Source organism: Alosa sapidissima, chromosome 8 (assembly GCF_018492685.1).
Source record: "Alosa sapidissima isolate fAloSap1 chromosome 8, fAloSap1.pri, whole genome shotgun sequence".
Taxonomy (NCBI): Eukaryota; Metazoa; Chordata; class Actinopteri; order Clupeiformes; family Clupeidae; genus Alosa; species Alosa sapidissima.
In genome coordinates, this window is record NC_055964.1 from 32,905,674 (window position 1) to 32,933,652 (window position 27,979).

Consider the following 27,979-nt stretch of genomic DNA (forward strand, 5'->3'; position numbering starts at 1 on the left):
TTTTTTGTTTTTTTTCTTCTCGAGGGCTCTGTTGTCATGCCTCCCGCGCCCTCTTAAAGGGACTCAAATCTAACCGCCTCAAATAGCAGACGTTAGGACTCTTCTCTACGGATGGTGCTTTAGTCTGGTCAGGTTTATTTATTGATTTTATATGCTACAGAGTATACATGAGCTCATATGTTATAGGGGGTGGGAGGGGGGAAGTATACACATGTAAATGATTTTAATGCGCTTTATAAAACAAAACAAAAATACTAATGCCACCGTGATATTCCTACAAACCAACCAACCAACTGACCATGACACTCTTGTTTGCAAGTCGCTCTTTGTCTTCGGATCTCCTCACAGAAACCCAGGTGACTCTTGTAGGCCATGGAAATACTCAAAGAGAAGTGTTTACAGGGAAGGCTGTGGGACTACTTTTTGAATTTGCAGCTGGTCCTTTAGACTTTTTAAACTGACTAACTTCAGGTAGTTTATGAACACTGATTTAGACGACTATAAAGTGAAAACACAAGAGAAATCTTGGAAGTCTTCCTTAGCTTCTCCGCTACCATCCTCTGTCTCCACTGTGTAATATGCAACAGCAATAATGTTTTTAAGAACAGCGCAATGGTCTTTTGTCAGCCTCTCTGTGTGAGTGAGCGTCTCGTCTCAAACAAGAATGGAATCAGGTTGTCAGGGAGATGGTCAACTCTACTCGAAGGAGGAGAGGATTCTAATATCAATCTTTCGTTTGTTTCTTTGTTTATGTTTTTGTTTTGATGTACGCTTTTGTGAATTGTTTTGACAGGTCGAGTGATTTTATGCTCATCAGGTGCGACCTCTGTCCAAGTGGTGTTTTTTCCTCGTAACACACTTCCACAAGTAACACGCACACACACACTTGTGACCTGCAGGAGGAGGAGGAAATGTGAGCACAAGTGTGTGTGTGTGTGTGTGTGAGTGAGAGTCCATCCTTGTGTCTGAGCGAGGCCACTGGCGGATGTCACACCTTCATCTGTGTCAAATATGAAGGGGATTGTGGGAAAGGTTGGCTGCTCGGATGGTTACTCCCAAAGTGCTCCTCTGAGACCAGTCTGAAACAGGAAACTTATGATGTGATGTGGGCAACCAGAGAGCACTTAGTACAGCCCCATCTACAGGCAGAAGAGGGGAACAGCACTTAGACAAAAGACCAGTGAAGGGTACAAACAGTTAGCCTAGAAATCTAGACGCACCCAATAAAATTTGCTGCCAGGGCTAGTCTAGCAACTCTCCATTGGCTTGTGAGCTCGAAAAATTAAACTTCTATCAGGCCAATCAAATCGTGTATAGAGTCGTTAGGCGGGCTTAACATAATGATTGATGGCAGAGTTGCAACGGTTTGGCTTGAATTCCCTGCTACTTGAAAACAAATAAGATAATGTTGCTGTTGGCGAACAGTGTGACACAAGTTAAGCTTTTATTAAGTTGGCAAAAGTTTGAACTAGCCAACTAGCTCCGCTGGTGGGAAACACATGGGACTCATAGCCTGTCCTATTGCGTGCAGAGAGAATTGACGAAAGACAACCGATTATCCCGCCCCTCGGACTGAGCACTGCGAACGGTGAGTGCCCAGACCCTACATTTTAATGTGGGTCTGGCTCGTCAGGCTAACAAACAGTGGATGGAAGGGAACATTGTTAGGTCTCGTGACGGCTAGCGACGCAGCGGAGCAGCGATGAGGAGAAGTCCGAGTTACAGCAACTGTGCTAAGATAAGAGAGGCGTAGTGACACTAGGAGAGCAGCAGAACCATGAGCACCTTCACCTCACCTGTGTGCAGGTAGACCAGTTGGACCTTCACGGTCACACAGAGGGGAAGGACCGTGTCTGTGTAGGAGTTCAACACCGTGTGTGTGTGTGTGTGTGAATTGTGAAAGCTTGTCAGTTCAGACTGGTCTCAGGACCTGCTGGGTCTTCACTGATTATGTTACAGATGCAAAAAAAAGGAAATCAAGACAGGATGTAGTAACTCAGGGTTAATAGTTTTATTCAGAAAAAGAAAAAAAATACAAAAAAAAAAAAAAAAGAATCAGATTTGCCATTTCAGACATGCTGCAGGTCCTTACTGTCTTTGTCTGAAACCAGACTGATGTGCACTTTCTCTTCAGGTGGGGGCTCTAGATCCCCCGAGCACTTCTCTCCAAAACCATCTGCCTCAGGGGTCTCCCAGAGGCTCACTCAAGACGTTCCGTTGCACACACACACTCGCGCACACACACACTTGTGTGGTGTGTGTGTGTGTGTGTTTGTGACTGAACACACACAACTCCCACTGCAGGTCTTTAGGGATTCCCCCTCTGAGCAGCCATGCCTCGCCCACACCCTTACCCCCAGAGAGCAGCAGGCTCTGGCTCAGGTCTGGCTCAGGCTCCGATCTGATCCGCGCCGCATGCGTCCCAGAGCCAGCTGCCGTCTGGGCAGTCCACTACACACACAACCTCACAAACCCAACTGTGAACCTCAAACCTCTACTGTTTTATAAGACTATGAAGTATATGAAGCTAGCTGGAGCTGATGCTGTAACTATTAACTTGCCATTTATGACTTTATTTTATAGCATGAAAAAGTATAAGATATATTTATTCAAATGATATATTTTACTCATAATCATTCTGTGCTGCTTTTTATTTTTGTTTTTAAGCTTGTAAATTGCTTTTTTATGATACAAAGAAATGTCAATAGAAAAAAAATGCGTTTGTAAAATAAATATGCTGATTTGTCAAATTCTTTGTGGATCGGTTTTTTGTGTTATAAAAATAGCCTATACTGTGTTAGCCTACTTATAGATGTGTACATAAATCTAATGATGTAAGATTAACATGCTATTGCACTAGCACGCCAGCAGAGGGTGATGCAGATATTTGTTTGATACCCTCAAATTCTCTAGCCAGCCTGTCAGTTGGGTGTGTGTTCAATACATACAGAAATCAGCATTGTAACCACAAATAAAACAATCCACCCTTTGATTTGGTCTTCGCTAACGAACCAAGGCCATTACTCTTGCTAGCACACTCGACTCAGCATTAGTCATAGTAGTAGTATTTTATAATCACTGTTTATATATGTCAAAAATAATATGTAGCCTAGAGAAGATAATAGTTTATAATGTTACTGTGTATTTCTTGAAGAAACAAAAGGTAAATGCACCATGCTGAATCACATAGTTGGAGTCAATCAATTGTTTTACAACAAACACTAGCCCTGTTGCACCTTCATTGTATAGAAATGAAACTGTTTAAGGCCATAAGGTTTTCTCTCTTTCCTATAGCACGTTTCTGATTGCAATAAAAAACATTTTCATGCTTGAATGGGCCAATCTGATCCTTTGTATGGGCTTCAAATGCTTTGCCTCAGGTAAGGACAACATGTTTTAGCAATAATAGATAATAGACCAGTTTTAAATTCTTACACTGAGTTAGAGGAATTGATTACGACTAGGACGTTTCGGCAGGTGTCGATGGGCTATTTGGAAGAAGGCACCAGTCACAGAGGGCTATTCTTTCAGCGCTTGTAGCATAACCGAGTGGGCTAATTGTTACACAGATATTTGGCAACATGTGATCCATGTTAAAAAGCGACAGTTTAATTTTCCAATGTCATCAGGAGGAGCCACCATCCGATTGCGATCTCCCCGTCAGATTTCTGCTGTACCAGCACGAGGGGAAAAGCACCTGCGCGCGACTGCACTGACCCATTTACTCACTGGTCACTTTCTGTGTGGGTAGGATTAGCTGGCAGTGCTAGCGGAGATGCTATTTGCCAACGCACCTGTCCGTCAAACCACATACACCTACCTGGCACTTCCTTGTGTTGGTACCCAGATCCTTGGCACGGGCCCCTTCTCTCCTACTGTCGGCGGTGGCGGTAGAGTACCCGTATAACACCAATCCACCATTTCCATATTCCCCCGAGTCTTCATGGAAATGTGCGTTGCAAGGAAACGCGATGCGCATGGGAGGGAATAACATCACGCTGGATTGATATCCGTACGTGGCTCACGCAAGGTGCATGTCAGCGAGGGAGACAGTGCACTTGTCAAGCCGGATTTTTAATATATTTTGTGGCAGAACATCGCGGATTATTTTACAGAGTTAAATTCTGCGGATAGCCTAAAATCTAGGAATTTACACGGCCTCCTAAACTACGGTCTCATAAAGCGTGAGTATAATTTTCACTCCTCTGCGACTGAAATGTGTTGCCCTTGTAATTGTAAATAGCCTACTGTGCCGTGCCGCAAGAAACACGGCGGCTGTGATTGAGTTTGCGTCACGGGGAGTTTCATAGGATAAGGTGAACGTTTAGGCTAGGTGGTGTAGTTGCGCTCTGACTTCTGCCTCAGGACCGTGGCACATAATTCATCTCAGCAAATGCAGCTAGTGGAAAACATGGGGATACTTTGATAGCGTTTATGATGATGTGACAGGCATGTCATTTGTTTAGCCCGCTTTCGGTGTCATGCGTTAGTCAAAAGATGACAGCAGCATGTTATCAGTAGCGGATGGAGTGTCTGCAGCAGTCAGTCGGGTAGCCTATCTTACGCCAGCAGCAGATGCCTCAACACGGCATCCACTCCAGCGCACGGAGGGTGGGCTGGATGCTAATATGAGATGTCAGTTCATAGCCTAGCCTACCACACTACATCATCACATTCTGATGGTTTAATAAACCCAAGCCAACAGCGATATAATTATTGCCCTCAGTATTTGGCCTAGTAATTATAGTGTCAAAAGAAATGATTGTCTTATTTTAAACAGCTGAGGTTCTTTCTTTTAAACAGGCCTGTGGTTATTTATCTTGTCTAGGCTGTGGAGCCATCTAGGCCAATACATTTATATTTGATGAACGTGCAATGTCAGTTGAGCCTAATGTGTGAGTGAGCTAATCTGGAGAAACAATGATTACAAGTGATACACATTTTTATGCCGTTTCCCAACCCCATAGCCTCATAGTTTGGTTGGCCTCCCATGTCCCTAACTAGCTCAGGCTCACTCACGCTAAGCTCCACGGAGGACTTGGTACTTTCACTTTGCTGCTGTAGACTGTAAGGCTATCTGCGCAGGGAGATCACGGACTTAAAGTTATTTACCGCGCTCTCTCTCTCTCTATCTCTCTCTCTCTCTCTCTCTGTGCGTGTGTGTGTGTGTGTGTGTGTGCGCGCGCGTGTGTCTGTAAACACACTCTCCAGTGTGATAGAATCACCCTGTGAGGGTGGTGCATGCATGCGCAGCTCACGGCACAGTATCAGGGATTCACTGGGGAAGATAAAGGTGCGTAGATGGGCTTTCGAATGAGGCTCAACTTTGGGCCGAACTCACTGACTGACCCACCCAGTGGCAAAATGATTGCCCAATAAATAATAATAATGCGGAAAAAAATGATTTGGAAACTAGAATGCTTTATTTTGGAAATTAGAAAGGTTTTTTTTTTTGAATATTTACATGAGACCACTGGTGAAATAAGTAGGCTGTGTTAAATGATTATATGGCTTTAAAGAGAGCTTCTTTTGTATTTATTGTGAGGTGTCCCAAGTTGTTTCCCAGTCCGAGATGCTGGCGAGATGCTGGTGGACTACTTCCTTCAGTGTGTTGAGCGCACTACGGAGCCTGAGGCCTTTAAAAATGCATGCAGAGCTTACTGTAATCTGAATTATTAAATGTTGGGCATGTTGCTGAGATGGCGAGGAGGGGTTGCAGAAACTGAGTCATTTTCATTGTTTCAGGTGTCTCAGTCGTGCGCCTGTCTGACACCCACCTACTGTACCATCATTCACACACTGTTTTACATATGGATGGATGTATAGCTGTGTGTGTGTGTGTGTGTGTTAGTCACTGCTCTCTCACAGAATAGTCTAGCACAGTCTAGCTCAGATGCACTGCTATCTCTCACAGAATAGTCTAGCTTAAATGCACTGCTCTCTCTCACAGAATAGTCTAGCTCAGATGCACTGCTCTCTGTCACAGAATAGTCTATCTTAAATGCACTGCTCTCTGTCACAGAATAGTCTAGCTTAAATGCACTGCTCTCTCTCACAGAATAGTCTAACTTAAATGCACTTAAATTCTGCTCTCTGTCACAGAATAGTCTAGCTCAAATGCACTGCTCTCTCACAGAAGTCACAGAATAGTCTAGCTCAGATGCACTGCACTGCTCTCTCTCACAGAATAGTCTAGCTCAGATGCACTGCTCTCTCTCACAGAATAGTCTAGCTCAGATGCACTGCTCTCTGTCATGTCCAAGTCAGTTCAGCTTCAGTGAGATAAAACAGATTTGTAAGGCAGTAATAAGCTGTTACATTTGCATGGAACTGGGACGATCACTCCTTTTGCCACTAAGCCTACGGAACATTACAAATGTTAAAAACAAGAAGAAGCGCTAAACACATATTATTTTGGACTTTAAGGACTGACGGGACACTTTAGTGGCCTGTCAACCTCAATGATGAATGTGTCCAGCCACCTCTGCTTCTCCCTGTCTCACTGGAGTGTGTGTGTGTGTGTGTATGTGTGTGTGTAAGTATGTGTGTGTGTGTGTGAAAAGCAGGCTTGTTTAGTCCTCTATATTTATTTTATATGGTGCATGCGTGGGTAGATGTTGGCCATTCTCAAACATCCTCTCAGAAGGAAAACCCAAGGTGGCGTGTGTGGTAGGTCGTTCCCTGTCTGCAGCCGTGTCGTGGAGCGACGCAAAACACAAGCTGAGCTGCGGAAGAGTCGCTTCCACAGAATACGGCCTTGTTTTCTCTGCACCACAACTGAGCAAAAAGCCCCTTTGTGTTCTACTGTATGCTGTTTCTGTTTTTACTTCTCTATGAAAAACAATCAGTGTGTCTGTGTGTGTGTGTGTGTGTGTGAAGACATTTGTGTGATACTGGTGGAAGTCTGGCCAGTCTTGTCTTGTTCCTGGTTTGGATTGGCTTGCTGTGAGCAGGATGGCTTCGCCTGAGGCCTGTGTGTGTGTGTGTGTGTGTGTGTGTGTGTTAGATGGCAGAGAGTGTTATAAATAAGCCTGTTTGTTTTTCTACGTTGAAGCGGTTGATGTTTTGAAGCCCGCGTGTGTATGGGGGGTGCCTGATGACAGGGGCTTTTGGCTGGGTCTCGCGCAGCTCTGGAGTCAGAAGTGCACCTCTCAGCGCGCAGATCCAGGGTTACGGAGAGGTCTCTGGCAGGACGAACGCGCTTCAGGGAGGGAATGCACGATGGAGTTGCTGATGTGGCGTCCTTAAGTTCAGCTGTCGCTCTCACCTGGGATTGCTGTCGCAGAAATGGCTTGGCTTTAACCTGGACTTAACATCATTACTGTGGAAATCACTACTGATATTCCTGGAGGGGTGGCACACAGATTGATATATGTTTATTATAATTTATTAAAGACAGTAATGGTTTGATTACAAATTAATTTAACATGTGATTTCTCTTCCCATTGATTTGGCATTTCTAAAGAGATTTGGTTTCGCAGTGAAGTGTAAATATCTAGTGAACAGGAGACAGGAAGGACAGTTACTAGCAAGGGACTAGATTAATCAGGGCGTGTGTGTGTGTGTGTGTGTGTGTGTGTGTGTGTGTGTGAGAGAGAGAGAGAGCATAGGTCAGTGGCAGGTGTGCCTCAGGAAATGTGAGGATCTGACACGTCAAAGAGAAATCTTATTCCTGCAATGAGTGTTTGTTCTGTGGTTGCTATGGCTACTAATTCTCATGCAGGTTAAGGGAGTTAAGGGAGAGGAGTTTCCTCAAAACGTGTGTGTGTGTGTGTGTGTGTGTGTGTTTGAGAGGAGTGGAATAAGCCATAAACACACTCTGACCATGGGAGGGTCCTTTGGTTAAACTTAAAGTGTGTGTGTGTGTGTGTGTGTGTGCAGAATCGAACAGCATGTCATACACTGGCCTTTTAGCTTGCCTGGTATATGAAGCTCCCTCTTTTTTTCAGGTAGAGAATTTCAAAAATATGCAGGCCTGTACAGTAAGGCTGTGTGTGTGTGTGTGTGTGTGTGTGTGTGTGTGTGTGTGTGTGTGTGTGTGTGTATATAAGTGTGTGTGTGTGTGTATAAGTGTGTGTGTGTGTGTGTGTGTGTGTGTGTGTGTGTGTGTGTGTGTGGCACAGCCCTCAGCTCTGCCTCTCTTCAGAGCCTTCAGTGAAGAAACTGTGAGGGGGACAGATGGCTGCCTGTCTGTGTGGTTTGGAGGATGAAGTCTGCCAGTACCACACACACACACACACACACACACACACACACACACACACACACACACACACACACACACACACACACACACAGTCCCAGAGGTGTGCTGTCCATCTGACTGTGAACTGAGGGCGTCTGCCCAGTGTAGGTGTGAAGAAGAAGATTGACTAAAGTGACCCCTAGTCACCATTCTGCCGCTCGGCACAGCAGCGGCACTAAGTCTAGAGGAGGCCGGCGGCCAGTGAAATGCATCATGGGAGTTCAGCAGGAAGGGAAAGATGTCCTTCACCGTCTGTCCATCCACACACACAGAGCCCTGATTCACAGAGGCTAGCGCACATATGACCTCCTGTCTATTCACACACACACACACACACCTGAATCACAGAGCATGTTGTTGAGCACATACATTACCTCCTGTCTATCCACACACACACACACCTGAATCACAGAGCATGTTGTTGGGCATGTGCATATGACCTCCTGTCTATCCACACACACACACACACACACACACACACACACACACACACACACCTGAATCACAGAGCATGTTTTTGAGCATGTGCATATGACCTCCTGTCTATCCACACACACACACACACACACACACACACACACACACACACACACACACACCTGAATCACAGAGCATGTTTTTGAGCATGTGCATATGACCTCCTGTCTATCCACACACACACACACACACACACACACACACACACACACCTGAATCACAGAGCATGTTGTTGAGCATGTGCATATGATCTCCTGTCTATCCACACACACACACACACACACACACCTGAATCACAGAGCATGTTGTTGAGCACGTACATATGACCTCCTGTCTATCCACACACACACACACACACACACACACCTGAATCACAGAGCATGTTGTTGAGCATGGTTACACATACACATATGAATGGATGTAAACAGGAAACAAACATGAGGCTGAATAAATGTTTTCATTGGCAAACCTGCTGTGCTGCTGCCCACATTGGCTCTCACTGATTTTTTTTTAAAAGTATATTTTTTGGGCTTATTATGCCTTTACTGAGACAGGACAGTGGAGAATGTCAGGAAGTGAGTGGGAGAGAGAGTCGGGGGTGGGCTCCGGAAAGGACCACGGGGCGGGAATCAAACCCGAATCACCGGCATACGGTGCAGGTGCCCCAGCCAGTCGTGCCACGGCCGGGGCCGTGGGAGGTTTTGCGTGCATGTTTGAGGTGTGGGTGGGTTGTCACTGGTAAGGGAGGTGCTGTGGGGGGTGTGCTCCCCCGGGTCCTCTCTTCCTCTGTCCCCCCACCCAATGAGGAGCCAGATATCCCAAACGCCATCTTTAATGAGAGCTGCACAGGTGCGCCTGGCCTGGAACAGACTGTCTGGGCAAGCTGTATGGTCCTCTTATGAGATGGGGAGCATCCGGGACTTTGTGGTGGCAGCCAGGGTCTCTGTGTGTGTGTGTGTGTGTGTGTGTGTGTGTGTGTGTGTGTGTGTGTGTGTGTGTGTGTGTGTGTGTGTGATGTGATGATGTGATGGGTCTTTGTGTGTGTGTGTGTGTGTGTGTGTGTGTGTGTGTGTGTGTGTGTTCGCTGCCTGATTCTGTCTCTGTTGATGTGTTAGCTGCTGCTATGGTTGTGAGTGCGCGCTACAGTGCATCCATGTGTGTGTGTGTGTGTGTGTGTGCGTGCGTGTGTTTGTGTTTGTATGTTCTAGCTCTGGTTCCGCATCTCTCTGGTTAATCTCCCACCCTGGGAGCTGGACCGTGTCCAGGGAAAAGATGGCTCTGGTGAGAAGAGGCTCGTTCCAACCGCAGATCCCCCCCCCCCCCCCCATTGTGTAGCTGCCTTGCGCTGCCACAGATATGCTCCACTGTTTAAATATAGACTGTGGGGAGATCCGCAGCGAGATGCACTAATCACTGAAGAATGTTTCCACAGATTGTTGCTTTTTGAGGAGATAAAAATGAAGGATTTCTCCTCCACTGAAGGCCTCTCAGGAGGCTGGCGTGGCTTGGCGCGGTGCGGAGACTGACTCCGACTACGACAGGGGAGGCTGCGGCGGCTTTGTGAAAGTATAGCCTGTCACGGCCTGAGCCTTGTTAAAGGGGATAATTATCCCGAGCGGCCTACTAATGGAGCTGTCCCGGTGAGAGATGGTGAAGTTGGGGGGGGGGGGGGGGGGGGGGAGCAGCGTGTCTCCGTGGTGACAGTAAGAACCGTACCCGCCAGGGAGATTTGGGGTTGTCAGATCAGATGTGGGATGAGTCTGCTGCTCAGATCACGAGCCTCATCGCTTCCGAGAGCGCTTCCGAGATCTTATATTTACAGGAAGCTGAACGTTTTGGGCCAGTTGAGGTTCTGTGTTAGCGGAGAAACAGGAAGCTCCGATTGGCTGTCTGAGATCTTACCTCTTTTGACATTAACAGTTCTGTGATGGCTTATTGAGATTAGAAAGGAAGCTGACTGGGGGTCAGCCCTATGTTTCCACAGCCCTATGGTTTTAAAGCCCTATGTTCCCACATTTCTAGGTTAGGGTTAGGTTAGGTTAGGTTTTTGGGCTGGTTAATTGAGATAAGTAGGGAAGCTGACTGGAGTGTAGCACTATCATGTTAATATCTGGGCTGGTTCATTGAGATAAGTAGTGATGCTGACTGGTGTGCAGCTTTAGCATTGAGAGCTCTGAGCTGGCTCATTTCGATTTAAAAAGGGAAACTGATAAGAAGTTAGCGTTAGCATTGAGAGCTCTGAGCTCTGGCTCATTCATATTTAAAGAGGGAAACTGAGAGGAAGTTAGCATTAGCATTGACAGTTCTGGTCTGGCTCATTTAGATTTAAAGTGGGAACCTGTGAGGAAGTTAGCAATAGCATTGACAAGCTCTGGGCCAGCAAACTCTCCTGCCTGCAGCTTGAGTCTGTTCACTCTGCCAAGAATGAAATTATAAACATGCTGCTGCTCGCTGTGTTGCCCCAGCAACCGCTGATGTCTGTGCAGTTGGCGAACTGTTGGAGGTCTGAACTGGTGCACAGATCACACCTGCAGGTCTCAGCAGCCTCTTTAGCCAGAGTCACTCACACACACACACACACACACACACACACACACACACACACACACACACACACACACACACACTCATCAGTGATCACATGTGCAGGTCTCAGCAGTTTTTTCAGCCAGATTCACACGCACACACACGTTCACAGAGAACACACACACAAACACACACACCCTCTTCACATGTGTGGCTCTCAGCAGCTTATTTAGCCTGATTCTCTCTCTCTCCCTCTCTCACACACACACACACACCTGCAGGACTCGGAGGGGAGAGAATCAGCTGCCTCTTTAGCCAGGGTCACGTTTCACTGTTAATTTGTAGGCACACATACCAGTCTCTGCTGGAGGCCTGATGTTTCAGTTACTGTTTGCTTTTTGGAAAGAAGGAAATGTGCTAATTGGCTTTTAGGCTTTTGTACAACAGTATTAGCTAGACAAAAAATTCCCATTATGTTATTGTGTAGCTTAGTACCCTGGGATTGAGACAGCTGTAGGTTAGTATCCTGAGAGTGAGACAGTTGTCTGTGTGACTGTTTGAGTCACTCCTGAGAGTGAGACAGCTGTAGGTTAGTATCTTGAGAGTGAGACAGCTGTCTGTGTGACTGTCTGAGTCACTCCTGAGAGTGAGACAGCTGTAGGTTAGTATCCTGAGAGTGAAACAGTTGTCTGTGTGACTGTCTGACTCACTCCTGAGAGTGAGACAGCTGTAGGTTAGTATCCTGAGAGTGAGACAGCTGTCTGTGTGACTCTTGAGAGAGAGACGTCTTCTGCTGCATCTCCAGGGGCTCTGGCTGTGAGCCCCAGCGCTGCAGCCATCTTGTCCATCTCATCCAGCTCTCTGCTGATGTCCAGCACGTCCACCTCCTTCTGCAGGAGTGCAGTGGCCAGAGCCTCAGAGCTCCATGCTGCTGCCCCGCAGGGTGTTGGGTCCCCAGACCTCCATGTGGCCCTCACGCCTGCCTCCTCCTGCTGTCGTGTGGCCTTAGAAGTCAGAACATCACGAGAGGCCCCATATGCCTCAGCCAGCACGGAGGCAGGTGCGGCAGATGCCCCGCACGCCCGGAAGTGTGTTTCCTCCGGGGTCAAAGGTGCGCCAGCTGCCCCATCGTACACCCTCTCCAGTACCAGCTGCCACCCCCCAGGCAGGGTGTAGCGACTCCTGCTGCTGCGGGCACCGCTGGCAAAGCTATGGATGCCCGCCGTCTCCAGGAAGTCCTCCAGGGGGTCCTCTGCGCTGGCCGCCTGGGCGTCTGGAGGTGGGGGCCGCGAGGGGAGGTCCAGGCGCTCGGCCAGGCATGAGACGATGGCGCTGGGCTCCGTCAGCTCGCTGCATGTGGGCCCCTCAGGACCAGAAGCGCTGTGGCCGGGCACGCCTTGCCCACCTGGCACAACTGCGCCAGCGTCTGCGTCTGCGTCTGGGAGTGCAGCGTCTCCTGAATCTCTGTTCACTCCTCTCCGAGTGTGTTCCGGAGCGCAGGACACCTTAAGTCCAGCGTTGTCCTGCTTCTGTGTGCGGTCGCCGCCCAGCAGACTCTCCGTCTGGGTCTGTGAACGTAAGGGGCTACTGCGCTGTGTGCGGTCGCCGCCCAGCGGACTCTCCGTCTGGGTCTGTGAACGTAAGGGGCTACTGCGCTGTGTGCGGTCTCCATCTGCCCACCAGGGGGCTCCCTGCCTCTGCCCACCTGCACCGTCTCCTCCTGCAGGCGCAATCGGTACGGTCAGCGTGTGAGGCTTGTTGGGTCTGGCCGTTGTGTGAGGTGTGTTGGGTCTGGCCGTTGTGTGAGGTGTGTTGGGTCTGGCCGTTGTGTGAGGCGTGTTGGGTCTGGCCGTTGTGTGAGGTGTGTTTGGTCTGGCCGTTGTGTGAGGTGTGTTGGGTCTGGCCGTTGTGTGAGGTGTGTTTAGTCTGGCCGTTGTGTGAGGTGTGTTCTCTAGAATCAGTCTCCATTGGTGATTCTGCCGGCTGAGCCACGCCCCTCTGGAGGCCAGCAGGAAGCTTTCGTTGTCATAGTAACGCTCAGTGACGGTGTCCTCCACGCAGTTGGCTCCAAGGGCTTGGAGCAGGGCCTCGGTGTGTGTTCCCACGCTGTAGGGCAGTGCCACACACACACGGATCGGACCTTTGGGCCTTAAAGATGGATCCTCCTGCTCCACACTCACGTAAGCTGAGTCCTGTTGTGTTGCCTCCACTGAGACTGGGTCTTTAGTCAGGCGGGGCTCTTGCCGTTTAGCCACCATAGAGACTGGGTCTTTAGTCAGGCGGGGCTCTTGCCGTTTAGCCACCATAGAGACTGGGTCTTTAGTCAGGCGGGGCTCTTGCCGTTTAGCCACCATAGGGACTGGGTCTTTAGTGGGGGGGTTCCTGGTGTAGAGGCTGGGTCTTTAGTGTGGGGGGGTTCCTGGTGTAAAGGGTGGCTCTTTAGTGTGGGGGGGTTCCTGGTGTGGGTCTTTAGTGTGTGGGGTGGTTCCTGGTGCGTAGCCCTAAGCAGGGAAAAGAGACGGTCACATGCAGGGGGGATCTACAGTATGTGGGCCGGACATGGCAGTTATAACTCAGTTGTACCTTATCACGCACTGTGGGCTATCTGCACTGACAGCTGATTATAAAGGCTGCTGATTCATCTGAAGATGAACAAAGTACAGCCATAGATGGCAACACTGCTGTATATAGTGTACATTAATTCAGTTCAGCTGAACTCCGCACATGCAAACACATGCAATGATTATGATTATTTGCTCTGCACTGATTCCAACTGAGCAGCGTGTAACTGAAGCTCATATGGCATCAGAGAGAGTGTAAGGAAACAGAAGCTCATATGAGAGTGTGAGGAAACTGAAGCTCATATGAGAGTGTGAGGAAACTGAAGCTCATATGAGAGTGTGAGGAAACTGAAGCTCATATGAGAGTGTGAGGAAACTGAAGCTCATATGAGAGTGTAAGCAAACTGAAGCTCATATGAGTGTGTAAGGAAACAGACACAACTGCAAGTTTCTTGTCTGCATGGGGACTTTTCTGGGGAACAGATCTAGTCTCACAGGCCCCATGACATGTCATCTGATATTTTATTTTACACTATCCTCTCATGACTTCAGGATTAATACTACACAGCGCTATACAATGTATACGGTCTGGATTACCTACTGTATACACTCTGGATTATATACTGTATACCAGGGGTCTCAAACACCCGGCCCGCGGGCCAAATCCGGCCCGCGTCCTGCCCAATTCCGGCCCGCGATGTATGACAAAATAATAATGTAATCCGGCCCTTGAGGCTATTAATTGCGACAAACAACGATACTGATTAAAATAGACGATAGATCCAGGTACGGTGACAAATCTCATTTGTAGGCCTACTCTGCTCCACTATGTGCAAGACATCCAGAGCTTGATTCAAACCCAAAATCGCTGCGCAAAGTTTTCAGGAAATACTTGTATTACACGCGAGAAACACAAAGACGTGCATATGTAATGACGCGGAAGCGATGCAGGCCATAGTGTTCACGTGTGTTGAAGTCTTAGGTAAGCTATGTTATTCACCTATTCTAATTCTAATTCTGAAGGAGAATATCCTTTTGAAGATTATGATCGATCGTCTATGACAGTGATAGTCACGGTGCGTCTGTGAATGGAGGTGCGTGTATACAACGGTGTCCACTAAGCATACCATGCTTGTTTCGACCCTCTGCCCAACATAGCTTGGAGGTTGCAGTGGTAATCGTGATGATAGTGTCCGTAATGGATGTGGTACAGACAGCAGGGCTAGTAGAACTGTAGCTCTAAAGAACTACAAAGTCACCCGCAATATGATGCGAACTTCTGGGTACTGCAGATTACCCGCGATAGGAACTGTTTGACCAGAATACTTTATTGTAGGCCTATATTGTAGTAATCTATTACTAAACCACAACATCTTAGGTGTTTTCCTGTTAATTTGTTATGTGGGTAATATGAAAAAAGGAAAGTAAACCTGCTTAAATATGTTCATCCAGTATTTACTGAAAGGTGCATAATTTGAAGTGCTTGCCATCCAGTGACAAATTAGATGGGTAAATTTACCCCCTTCATAAACTTTTGTTTTACTCAAAGATTTTTACATTTACAGTAGGACTTTATCTCTGACCACTTTCAAGCCATGGCCTTTTGACATTTTTATATTAAAATCCAATGGTGTTGGCAATGGCTTTCTTAACCCTGATGCCTAGTTTGCCAGGTTATAACAAAAAGTTATGAAAGGAAATATTTTTATTTGGTGTGAAACACACACACATACCTGTTTTTATGTTTTTCATTTATTTTATAATTTGTATAAATATTTATTTTATCATTATTTTATTTATAAGCTAAGGTTGCTAGCACAGGTGTCTAAAACTAGATAAAAACACTTGCACTTTCTGTTTGCAGTTTTGTATGGTATTTGAAAAAAAGAACATTGCATTTTCAGAAATAGCCGGCCCTCCAATCAGATGACGTTGGCAGAATTGGCCCCCAGCTCATTTGAGTTTGAGACCCCTGGTTTACTGTATATAAGGAATGCCCTTTGTTTTTATAACTGCTCTTGTTACAGACATCAGTGAGAAGACTGTATGAATGAGATGCTTATGAGGTGACTCTGGAGGAGACCCTCAGGCTGCTTAGTACTCTGGCATGCTGACATACTTTAGGTGCAGCACAATGTGCCCTGACATCTTTATGTAATGTAGCATAAGTGTGTGTGTGTGGGTGTGGTGTGGTGTAGTGTAGTGTAGTGTGGTGTGGTGTGGTGTGGTGTGGTGTGGTGTGGTGTGGTGTGGTGTGGTGTGGTGTGTGTGTGTGTGTGTGTGTGTGTGTGTGTTGCATTTACTCACCTTATCAGAATGCTGACTGAGGGGCGATGTGCTGTTCCTTGTGGAGCTCAGTGTGCTGTGTGCTGGTGTTGTATGCTGGAGAAGTGAAGGATTTTTTCAGAAAGCGTCCTTGCCGTGGTCAACTGAAGGGCAGACATGGCCAGTAGTCCCCTGTCAGCGGAGATGATGCATTTGTAACCGGGAGCGTAATCCAAGTTCACCCCAGTGCCTGCTCGGAAAGGACAATGTTTATTGTTACCTCTGTGGTTGCTATGGTAGCCAGCACCTGCATCTGATTCTCAGGTCCTGATTGGCTGTTCACAGGGAAAGCCAACCGAACAATGTGAGCACAAACAAGTGGAACTGTGAGGGGGAGCGTGCTGGGCATGGCTTAGCCTAGCCTGAGAGTAAACTCTCTTTTTAAAGCAGGACTAGACTCAATCCATGGCCCTCAGAGCTTCATCTTTATCTTGATTTGGTACAGCAACAAACAGGTAGAGTGTGTAGTTATTGCACTCGTGGTAGAGTGTGTAGTTATTGCACTTGTGGTAGAGTGTGTAGTTATTGCACTTGTGGTAGAGTGTGTAGTTATTGCTGGGACTCGTGGTGGAGTGTGTATTGGAGTCGTGGTAGTGTGTGGCGTTATTGTGCTGGAACTCGTGGCAGAGTCGGCGCTGTTTGCTTTCCTGCTCTGAGGAGGTAAGGAGGAGAGGCAGAGAGGTTTGGAGGGTGTGTGTGTGTGTGGGGGGGGGGGGGGGGGGGGCACTGTGCACAGCTGTGAAGCTCTGAAACTGTCAGGTTCTGTTGGTGTGTGTGGACAGCTCTGTGTGTGTGTGTGTGTGTGTGTGTGTGTGTGTGTGTGTGTGTGTGTGTGAGGACAGGTGCAGTGTTGGGCTGATGATCCCCCCTGCCTCATCTGCTGCTGGGAAACACTCTGGACACATTAAAACAGCCCCTCAAACAAACAGTGAAACAGCCTTTCATACACACTCTAAGACATGCTCCAAATCACTGCAACACACTCTAACAGCCCCTCAAACACACACTGAAACACACTCTAAGACCCCCTCAAACACACACTGCAACACACTCTAAGACCCCCTCAAACACACACTGCAACACACTCTAAGACACACTCCAAAACACTGCAACACACTTCAAAAAGCACTCTAACAGACTCTAAAGCCGGCGATGGCCTCTGCAGCTTCTAGCCCTGCTGTGATGAAAGAGGAGAAACTAGAGCAGAGAGCTGAGATCCCCTTTACACAGAGATCCCCTTTACACAAACCTACTGACATCCCCTTTACACAAACCTACTGACATCCCCTTTACACATATCTCTCTCTCTCTCTTTCTCTCTCTCTCTCTTACTTGCTCTCTCTCCTTTCATAGCTCTCTCTCTCTCTCTTTCTCTCTCTCTCTTACTCTCTCTCTCTCTCTCTCCTCTCATAGCTCTCTGTCTCTCTCTCTGTCTCTCTCTCTCTCTCCTCTCATAGCTCTCTCTCTCTCTCTTCTCATAGCTCTCTCTCTCTGTCTCTCTCTTCCCTGATAGTTGGTCCTGACCAGTGGATGAGAGGATGGGGCCGTGGCTAGCCTCGCTCTGAAGAGGTCAGGGATGTAAGAAAAGATCCAAACACCATGGGTATGTACACACACATCTCACACACTCATCAACATCCAAACACCATGGGTGCGTACACACACATTTGTACACACACATCTCTCACACACACAGCGATCGTACGTAATTTCAAGCCCATAACATTTTTTGTCACATTCAGCAATCATCTCCTCACAAATGCTAGCTGCCCATTCCATGAGTACACTGTAAAAAAACAGTCTCTGTGGGCAACCCAGGCTCTGAACACTGGAAACAAACAAAGTGGGGGCAGCCTGTCCCCCAAACAAGCCATGTGACTGTGTGTGTGTGTGTGTGCCTATATCTATGTTTTTATGTCTCTGTGTTATTGGTGTTAGTTCCCCTTCTGTGTTAGTGTGATTACACAAATTACATGATCTTGATGCCCAAAACAAATTTCTCTATGTTAGAGACAATAAAGGCTCATCTTATCTTATCTTATAAATTTCCCTCACGGGATCAAAAGAGTATATATACTTATACTTATACTATATACAAAAACTAAACCCTGCGTGGAGTTTCCCTGGGAATACTGAAGCTTCAGAGGTTTGGTCCTTGCTTAAAATTTAATGCATGTTGTTTTTGACAGTTGTGTCTGCTAATAAATTCAAACATAAACACAAACAAACGTGACTTCCTGTGCAATCGCTAACTACACTTTTGAGTGTTGTTGCGTGACTGTTTCATAATCATCACTATGTCTAATGTTAAAAGTGGCTAATGTGTATGTGCTTTGAGCTTTTGTTCCATCCTGAGTGTGTGTGTGTGTGTGTATGAAGTAGGGTGTGTGTGTATGTGTGTGTGTAAAGTACAGTAGGGTGTGTGTGTTTGTGTTTGTTTGTGAAATAGGGAGTGTGTGTGTGTGTGTGCAGTAGGGAGTGTGTGTGTGTGTGTGTGTGTGTATGTGTGTGTGTGTGTGTGTGTGTGTGTGTGTGTGTGTATATGTGTGAAGTAGGGAGTGTGTGAGGTCTTGTGCTATTTGGAATAAATCCTCTGCTCTCAGCCCCAGTGATGTTGGGCAACAATTAGGGTGGAGGAAGTGACCCATCTGGCACTCTAGCTGCCCTGTCCTCAAGTTGAGGTTAGCAGGTTTGTGGGACAGGAGTGTGTGTGTGTGTGTGTGTGTGTGTGTGTGTGTGTGTGTGTGTGTGTGTGTGTGCCCTCCTTCGCTGCTGCTCTGTCAGTAGATTCCTCTGGGGCCGTTGACACATCGCTGAGGCTGCTCTTTCTGATCTCGAGCTGAATATGCCTCGCTCATCTCTTGCTTCACCACCCATCCCATAATAACTGCCAGCTCCAGGGGTTGCCCAGGCAACAGCCCGCTCCACCCTCCCTCAGCCCCCATGCTGGTGTGGGACAGTGTCTGTCTGTCTGGGGCCAGTTGGACTAAATGGGAATAGGGGCTCCGTCATGCTACTGCACTAGTGGCAGGAGGTCTCAATTTGATGAGGTAGCATCACTGATCTATAAATCAGATCAGTGGGTATCATAAACATTCCGTGTATCTAAGGTCTCAGTTTGATGAGGTAGCAGGTGTCTGGATTGGACACATGGTTGACTAGAGGCCTGAGCTCCACTACTCTCCTGACGATTCCTCTTCCATTGCTCTGAGTGTGTGCTTTTATTTAATGCATGAAAGAGATTGTTGTGATGGAATAGAAGGGTGACTTCATTTAGTGTGTGAGTAAAAGTGAGTGTTGATTTGGGGATGGGTGTCTGTGTGTGTATGTGAATAAGAGTGAGTGCTAATTTGGTGATGGTGCTAAGTGGCGATGAGGTGTGTGTGTGTGTGTGTGTGTGTGTGTGTGTGTGCTAAGAGTATTGCATGCGTGCGTGTGTGTGTGTGTGTGCGTGTGCTAGGAGTATTGCATGCATGTGTGTGTGAGTGAATAAAAGTGTGCATGTGAGAGAGTAGTGCTGAGTGTGTGTGTTGATGGGGAGGAGGTCTTGTCTGGTTGTGTCTTAATGAGAAGTGGCTGTCTGGCGTTCTGAATGTAGGCCAGAGTCAGTAAGACACAGAGGTCTGCTGGGACAAGCCTGCTCAGGCACTCATACATGGAGAAGCACTCCCTCTGCTGGACATATATCTGCATGACAACTGCTCCCCTTGACATGATGTATTAATAATGTCGTTGCTCTTGGCTATTTGTGCTCTACTTTTTATGTGTTCTGTATAACTTTACATGGCAGACAGTGACACAACTGGTATGTGTATGAACGTTGCAGGTGATATTGTATTGTATTGTTGAGGGTTGTATTAACCTGTGTGTGTGTGTGTGTGTGTGTGTGTGTGTGTGTGTGTGTTTGTGTGTATATGTGTGTGTTTGTGTGTGTGTGTGTGTGTGTGTGTGTGTGTGTGTTTGTGTGTGTGTGTGTTTGTGTGTGTGTGTGTGTGTGTGTGTGTGTGTGTGTGTGTGTGTGTGTGTGTGTGTGTTGCAGGTGATAATGTGTGAGGGCTGAGAGCATGTACAGGAGGAATGGGCTCCCCGCCAGCGTCAGCATCACCTCCGCCTCTCCAGACGTGAGTTTACACTTTACACACACTTTACACACACTTTAATCACACTTTACACACATACACTTTACACACACTTTACACTGATGCTTAAAAACAACACGTTATTCTCATACAGACATGAGTTGACACTTTATACAGTACTTTACAAACACTTGACTTTATACTAACTCTCAGAAGTTTAGGGGGGAGCCTCAGCACAGTGGTGGCTTCAGAATCCTGTGCCACAAATGGACACCTTACACACACCTTACACACACCTTACATACACTTTCCACACACACACCTTACACACACTTTCCACACACCTTACACACTTTACAACCTGTGCCACGAACGGGCTCGTTGCCCATGGAGACCTGGGAAGTAACGAAGTTTAGCCTTGGAGAGTGCATCATTAACCTTCACTAGTTTTGACCTGTTTGTTAAAAGAGAGTAAAAGCATTTTTTAATTGTGGGACTACATGCAATTGAGCGTCCCTGTGCTGGCCTTGAGTAGGCGTATGAAGATGTAAACTCACAGTGACAGGGGTGTGTTTGCATCAGAGCATCTGCTAAAGCCATCACCCTGTGAGAAGCGTTGCTTTCTAGGCCTGAGACCAGAGAAGACCTCGTGCCTCTCCGTGATCCTGGCAGTGTCTGGGCATTGTGATGGCGACGCATCGCTTCAGATGAATCATTAGCTTTGGACGAACGCACTGGCAGCGGCGTCTGTCTCCGGTGTGGCCAGCTGTCTCTTAATCTGGCGTCCACCGGCCCTTTGCCAGGGAGATGATGGATCATGGAGGCCTTTCCTCTCAGCGCCTTTCCGTCTGTCGGCCGCCAGGGCTCAGATCAGCTCCGCCGCGTCTCTCCGCACCTCTCTAAACCGCCAGCGCACGTCGTCGCCATGACGGCCTCCGCATGTCAGAAGAACGCCGGCGTATAGCCGTCCACATGTCAGTTTGAGGGATCCGGCAGCTACACGGGAGCTTATGTTTCACCCCTGGAATAGCACCACCGATGAACAAAGGCCTTAATATTTTGCTGGAAGGAACCAAAACCAATGATTGAGGCCTTCCTGTTTTACTTGAAGGGAAAAGCCAATGGTGGGGGTCTTAATGTGTCAGTTTGAGGCACCAGAACTCCGGATGATGGAAGGTTTAATAGGTCACTTTAAGGACTAACGCAATGATGGACACGTTTAGATGTCACTCTTAGCCATAGGGTTGTGGGGGAAAGTTTAACGTGTTGCGCTGTGTGATTGACTCACTGACCGACTCACTGACCGAGGGGTTTATATGGCAAGTTTTTGGAATTAGGTGGTGATGGAAGGGCTTATATTTGACTTCTGTAAGGAGCTTTTACATATCACTAGGAACGGTACTGGCACAATGCAGGGTTTTATAGTTTGCCTAGGTAGTGATTTGAGCTGTTAAAAAGTAACATTATGGACACATTCGAGCCTTTTGAAAGTAACAGTACTGTCACAGAGGGTTTTACATTTTGCCTAGGTAGTGATTTGAGCCTTCATATATCTCTAAGAGTACTTTATATATCTCTTATTTTTAGGGTAGTGATTTGAGCCTTTATATATCTCTAAGAGTACTGTCACAGTGGAGGGCTTTATGTTTTACTTATGCAGTGATAGAGGTAAGTCTGAGAAAGGGCCACGAGCTCGAAACGTCACAATAAAAAAAAGGGCCACGAGCTCGAAACGTCACAATAAAAAAAGAGGACCATGCTTGCCCTAGGGTTATCATCAAGGCATTACTGTAACGGAGCCTTATCCTTGGGGCCTCAGACATCTATGTGTGCCTGTGTGTGTGTATGTATGTGTGTGTGTGCGTGCGTGCGTGCCTGTGTGTGTGCGTATCTGTGTGTGTGTGTGTGTGTGTGTGTGTGTGTGTGTGTGTGTGTGTGCAGATGAGGTTACAGCAGCAGACAGAGCCAGAGCAGGCAGCTGCCCGACAGCTCACGTCCTCTCTAATTGCTCCCGTCTCCTCGCTCCTCCTTGACTGCCCATCACTCCACGACAACACACACACACACACACACACACACACACACACACACACACACACACACACACATACACACACACACACACACACACACACACACATACACACACACACACACACACACACACACACATAGATGTCTGAGGCCCCAAGGATAAGGCTCCGTTACAGTAATGCCTTGATGATAACCCTAGGGCAAGCATGGTCCTCTTCCAAGACATGACGGGATGGCATTGCTAGTGAAAGGAAAATCAGGCAAAGAGGCAATCAGCACTAAAAAACACAGTGTAAAAAACACTCCACAGAGATAGGAACATTGGTCCAGCCTATGTACTGGAATTGGACATGTATTACTGATGGCAATGTGGTAGTGCAGTGGTAATGTATTAGTGATGGCAATGTGGTAGTGCAGTGGTAATGTATTGGTGATGGCAATGTGGTAGTGCAGTGGTAATGTATTAGTGGTGGCAATGTGGTGGTGGTAATGTATTGGTGATGGCAATGTGGTAGTGCAGTGGTAATGTATTAGTGATGGCAATGTGGTAGTGCAGTGGTAATGTATTAGTGGTGGCAATGCGGTGGTGGTAATGTATTGGTGATGGCAATGTGGTAGTGCAGTGGTAATGTATTAGTGATTGCAATGTGGTAGTGCAGTGGTAATGTATTGGTGATGGCAATGTGGTGGTGCAGTGGTAATGTATTAGTGGTGGCAATGTGGTGGTGGTAATGTATTGGTGATGGCAATGTGGTAGTGCAGTGGTAATGTATTAGTGATTGCAATGTGGTGGTGGCAGTGGTAATGTATTGGTGATGACAATGTGGTAGTGCAGTGGTAATGTATTAGTGATGGCAATGTGGTAGTGCAGTGGCAATGTATTAGTGGTGGCAATGTGGTGGTGGTAATGTATTGGTGATGGCAATGTGGTAGTGCAGTGGCAATGTATTAGTGGTGGCAATGTGGTGGTGGTAATGTATTGGTGATGGCAATGTGGTAGTGCAGTGGTAATGTACGTATTAATGATGGCAATGTGGTCGTGGCAGTGGTAATGTATTGGTGATGGCAATGTGGTCGTGGCAGTGGTAATGTATTGGTGATGGCAATGTGGTCGTGGCAGTGGTAATGTATTGGTGATGACAATGTGGTAGTGCAGTGGTAATGTATTGGTGATTGCAATGTGGTAGTGCAGTGGTAATGTATTGGTGATGACAATGTGGTAGTGCAGTGGTAATGTATTAGTGATGGCAATGTGGTAGTGCAGTGGTAATGTATTGGTGATGGCAATGTGGTAGTGCAGTGGTAATGTATTAGTGATGGCAATGTGGTAGTGCAGTGGTAATGTATTGGTGATGGCAATGTGGTGGTGGCAGTGGTAATGTATTGGTGATTGGTCATTGCATAGGTAATGACACTGTTAATGTAGTGGTAGTGGTGTAGTGGTTGTAAGCAGTGGTTAAAGTGGGATTTTGCAGGTGGGGGAACCCTGATATCCAGTGTCAGTGCAACGGGGAAAAATGACTCACCGTTGGACAACATATTGAGTATCGTGGTGTAGCAATACTTTTTTGGACAAGAATTGCTAGCTTCTTGGTCACCTCTGTCCGTCTGTCAAAATAGCCCCCATATTGATTTGTACCAGGGGTGTCATTAGAGCTGGACTGGGGCAGGTGGCAGGGGGGTCTGGGGGCATGTTCCCCCGTAACAACATTGTGTATATTTATTTTCACATGTAAATGTGTCAATCTGGTGCACTCTGAAGGAGAGGCAGGCTGCAATGTGACGGCACGCACAAAAAAATAATCACCATTTATCTCCATCTCTCTTTCTCCATCTCTCTCCTCATCTCTCTCCTTTGTTCTCTCTATCTCTCTCTCTCTCCCTCTCTCTGCCTCCCCATCTCTCTCTTTCCCTCTCTTTCTCCATCTCTCCTTTGTTCTCTCTCCCTCTCTCCATTTCTCTCTATCCCTCTCTCTCCCTCTCTCTCCTTTGTTCTCTCTCTCTCCCTCTCTCCCTCTCTCTCTCCATTTCTCTCTATCCCTCTCTCTCCATCTATCTCCCTCTCTCTCTCTCCCTCTCTGTCTCCATTTCTCTCTCTCCATCTCTCTCCTTTGTCCTCTCTCTCTCCCTTTCTCCCTCTCTCTCCCTCTCTCCCTCCATTTCTCTCTCTCCCTCTCTCTCCCTCTCTCCCTCTCTCAGGACAGCAGCAGTTCTGAGTCTCTGGATGGGCGGAGTCTGGACTCGTCTAAAAGTTATGACGCTGTTGTGTTTGACGTGCTGAAAGTGACTCCTGAGGAGTTCGCTGTGAGTAAACAACATGCATACGCGTACAACACACAAACCACATGCAAGCAACATCTACAGCACGCATACAACACGCAAACCACATGCAAACAACATCTACGGCACGCGTACAACACGCAAACCACACGCAAACAACATCTACAGCACGCGTACAACACGCAAACCACACGCAAACAACATCTATGGCACGCGTACAACACGCAAACCACATGCAAACAACATCTACAGCACGCGTACAACACGCAAACAACATCTACAGCACGCATACTACACGCAAACCACATGCAAACAACATCTACAGCACGCGTACAACACACAAACCACACGCAAACAACATCTATGGCACGCGTACAACACGCAAACCACATGCAAACAACATCTACAGCACGCATACAACATGAATACGATGCCTACGACTCTCCTACAACACACACATACTGTACAACGCCTACGGCACGCAAACAACGTCTACGGCACACATACAACACGCAGACCACACGCAAACAACAGCTACAGCACACATACAACATGCATACAGCAAATCCACACAGTCTCTCATACATACTTTTAGTCTGCACTAAACCCACACACACTCCCATACTCAGTCTGCACTAAACCCACACACACTCCCATACTCAGTTTAAAATAAACACTCGATGGTGTTTTAGGCCCCTTGCTTTTTTCAGTGCTGTGTGTACTGCCCCATTTGCGTGCTGTGTTACAGTGCTGTGTGTGTAACTGTGTGTGTAACTGTGTGTGTAACTGTGTGTAACTGTGTGTGTAACTGTGCTGTGTGTGTAACTGTGTGTGTAACTGTGCTGTGTGTGTGCTGTGTGTGTAACTGTGCTGTGTGTGTGCTGTGTGTGTAACTGTGTGTGTAACTGTGCTGTGTGTGTAACTGTGTGTGTAACTGTGCTGTGTGTGTAACTGTGCTGTGTGTGTAACTGTGTGTGTAACTGTGCTGTGTGTGTAACTGTGTGGGTAACTGCTTTGTAACTGTGCTGTGTGTGTAACTGTGTGTGTAACTGTGCTGTGTGTGTAACTGTGCTGTGTGTGTAACTGTGTGTGTAACTGTGCTGTGTGTGTGCTGTGTGTGTAACTGTGCTGTGTGTGTAACTGTGCTGTGTAACTGTGCTGTGTGTGTGACTGTGCTGTGTGTGTGACTGTGTGTGTAACTGTGCTGTGTAACTGTGCTGTGTGTGTAACTGTGTGTGTAACTGTGCTGTGTGTGTAACTGTGCTGTGTAACTGTGTGTGTAACTGCACTGTGTGTGTAACTGTGCTGTGTGACTGTGCCGTGTGTGTGTAACTGTGCTGTGTGTGTAACTGTGCTGTGTGACTGTGCTGTGTCTGTAACTGTGCTGTGTGTGTGACTGTGCTGTGTGTGTAACTGTGCTGTGTGTGTAACTGTGCTGTGTAACTGTGTGTGTAACTGTGCTGTGTGTGTAACTGTGCTGTGTGACTGTGCTGTGTGTGTGTGTAACTGTGCTGTGTGTGTAACTGTGCTGTGAGACTGTGCTGTGTGTGTGTAACTGTGCTGTGTGTGTGACTGTGCTGTGTGTGTGACTGTGCTGTGTGTGTAACTGTGCTGTGTGTAACTGTGTTGTGTGTGTAACTGTGCTGTGTGTGTAACTGTGTTGTGTGTAACTGTGTGTGTAACTGTGCTGTGTGTAACTGTGTGTGTAACTGTGCTGTGTGTGTGACTGTGTTGTGTGTGTAACTATGTTGTGTGTAACTGTGTGTGTAACTATGCTGTGTTTAACTGTGTGTGTAACTGTGCTGTGTGTGTAACTGTGCTGTGTGTGTGACTGTGCTGTATGTGTAACTGTGTTGTGTGTAACTGTGCTGTGTGTGTAACTGTGTTGTGTGTAACTGTGTGTGTAACTGTGCTGTGTGTGTAACTGTGCTGTGTGTAACTGTGTGTGTAACTGTGCTGTGTGTGTGACTGTGCTGTATGTGTAACTGTGTTGTGTGTAACTGTGCTGTGTGTGTAACTGTGTTGTGTGTAACTGTGTGTGTAACTGTGCTGTGTGTGTAACTGTGCTGTGTGTAACTGTGTGTGTAACTGTGCTGTGTGTGTAACTGTGCTGTGTGTAACTGTGTGTGTAACTGTGCTGTGTGTAACTGTGTGTGTAACTGTGCTGTGTGTGTAACTGTGCTGTGTGTAACTGTGTGTGTAACTGTGCTGTGTGTGTAACTGTGCTGTGTGTGTAACTGTGCTGTGTGTGTGTGTAACTGTGCTGTGTGTGTGTAACTGTGTGTAACTGTGCTGTGTGTAACTGTGCTGTGTGTGTAACTGTGCTGTGTGTGTGTGTAACTGTGCTGTGTGTGTGTAACTGTGCTGTGTGTGTGTGTAACTGTGCTGTGTGTGTAACTGTGCTGTGTGTGTGTGTGTGTGTGTGTGTAACTGTGCTGTGTGTGTGTAACTGTGCTGTGTGTGTAACTGTGTGTGTAACTGTGATGTGTGTGTGTAACTGTGGTGTGTGTGTGTAACTGTGCTGTGTGTGTGTAACTGTGTGTGTAACTGTGCTGTGTGTGTAACTGTGCTGTGTGTGTGTGTGTGTGTGTAACTGTGCTGTGTGTGTGTAACTGTGCTGTGTGTGTAACTGTGTGTGTAACTGTGCTGTGTGTGTGTAACTGTGCTGTGTGTGTGTAACTGTGTGTGTAACTGTGCTGTGTGTGTAACTGTGTGTGTGTAACTGTGCTGTGTGTGTGTAACTGTGCTGTGTGTGTGTAACTGTGCTGTGTGTGTAACTGTGTGTGTAACTGTGCTGTGTGTGTGTGTGTGTGTGTGTGTAACTGTGCTGTTTTCCGTCTTCTCTTCTCTGGCAGAGCCAGATTACTCTGATGGACGCCCCAGTGTTCAAGGCCATCCAGCCAGAGGTGAGTGACTAAATATGACCCATGCATGACATACTCAAGGGTGTGTATGTGTGTGTGTGTGTTTGTGTGTTGGTTAAGTGTTGATTAACTACATGCAGTGCACTGGATCAGTGTTGATTAACTGCATGCAGTGCACTGGATCAGTGTTGATTAACTACATGCAGTGCACTGGATCAGTGTTGATTAAATACATGCAGTGCAGTGGAGAGAAACATGCAGTAGACTTGAGCCCTATGCTGAAGGGAATTACGCAATCCATGTTATACACCGAGAGGAAGGGTTCATTACAAGTGTGTGTGTGTGTGTGTGTGTGTGTGTGTGCGTGTGTGCGTGCGTGTGTGCGTGCGTGTGTGTGTGTGTGTGTGTGTGTGTGTGTGTGTGTGTGTGTGTGTGTGTGTGTGCATGTGCGTGTGCATGCACGTGCATGTGCGTGCGTGCGTGTGCAGGTGTGTGCGCGCGCGCATGTGTGTGTGTGAGTGTGTGTGTGTGTGTGTGTGTGTGTGCATGCATGTGTGTGTGCGTGTGCGTGTGCGTGTGTGTGTGTGT

General features: G+C 47.2%; 1 protein-coding gene across 3 annotated transcripts in view; it reads left to right on the top strand.

Moving 5' to 3' along the window:
* Window positions 1-3,752: 3,752 nt before the first annotated feature.
* Window positions 3,753-27,979, top strand: part of ralgps1 (Ral GEF with PH domain and SH3 binding motif 1) — a 171,186-nt gene continuing 146,959 nt past the window's right edge. Inside the window, exons 1-5 of one of the 3 annotated variants that reach the window (XM_042102328.1) lie at window positions 3,753-4,184; window positions 17,648-17,737; window positions 20,174-20,255; window positions 24,447-24,551; window positions 27,383-27,433. In XM_042102328.1, the coding sequence (XP_041958262.1) occupies window positions 20,199-20,255; window positions 24,447-24,551; window positions 27,383-27,433 (213 nt within the window). In that variant the 5' untranslated portion in view covers window positions 3,753-4,184; window positions 17,648-17,737; window positions 20,174-20,198. The remainder of the gene's footprint in view (window positions 4,185-17,647; window positions 17,738-20,173; window positions 20,256-24,446; window positions 24,552-27,382; window positions 27,434-27,979) is intronic. The other 2 variants (XM_042102326.1, XM_042102327.1) reach the window with 2 other exon arrangements.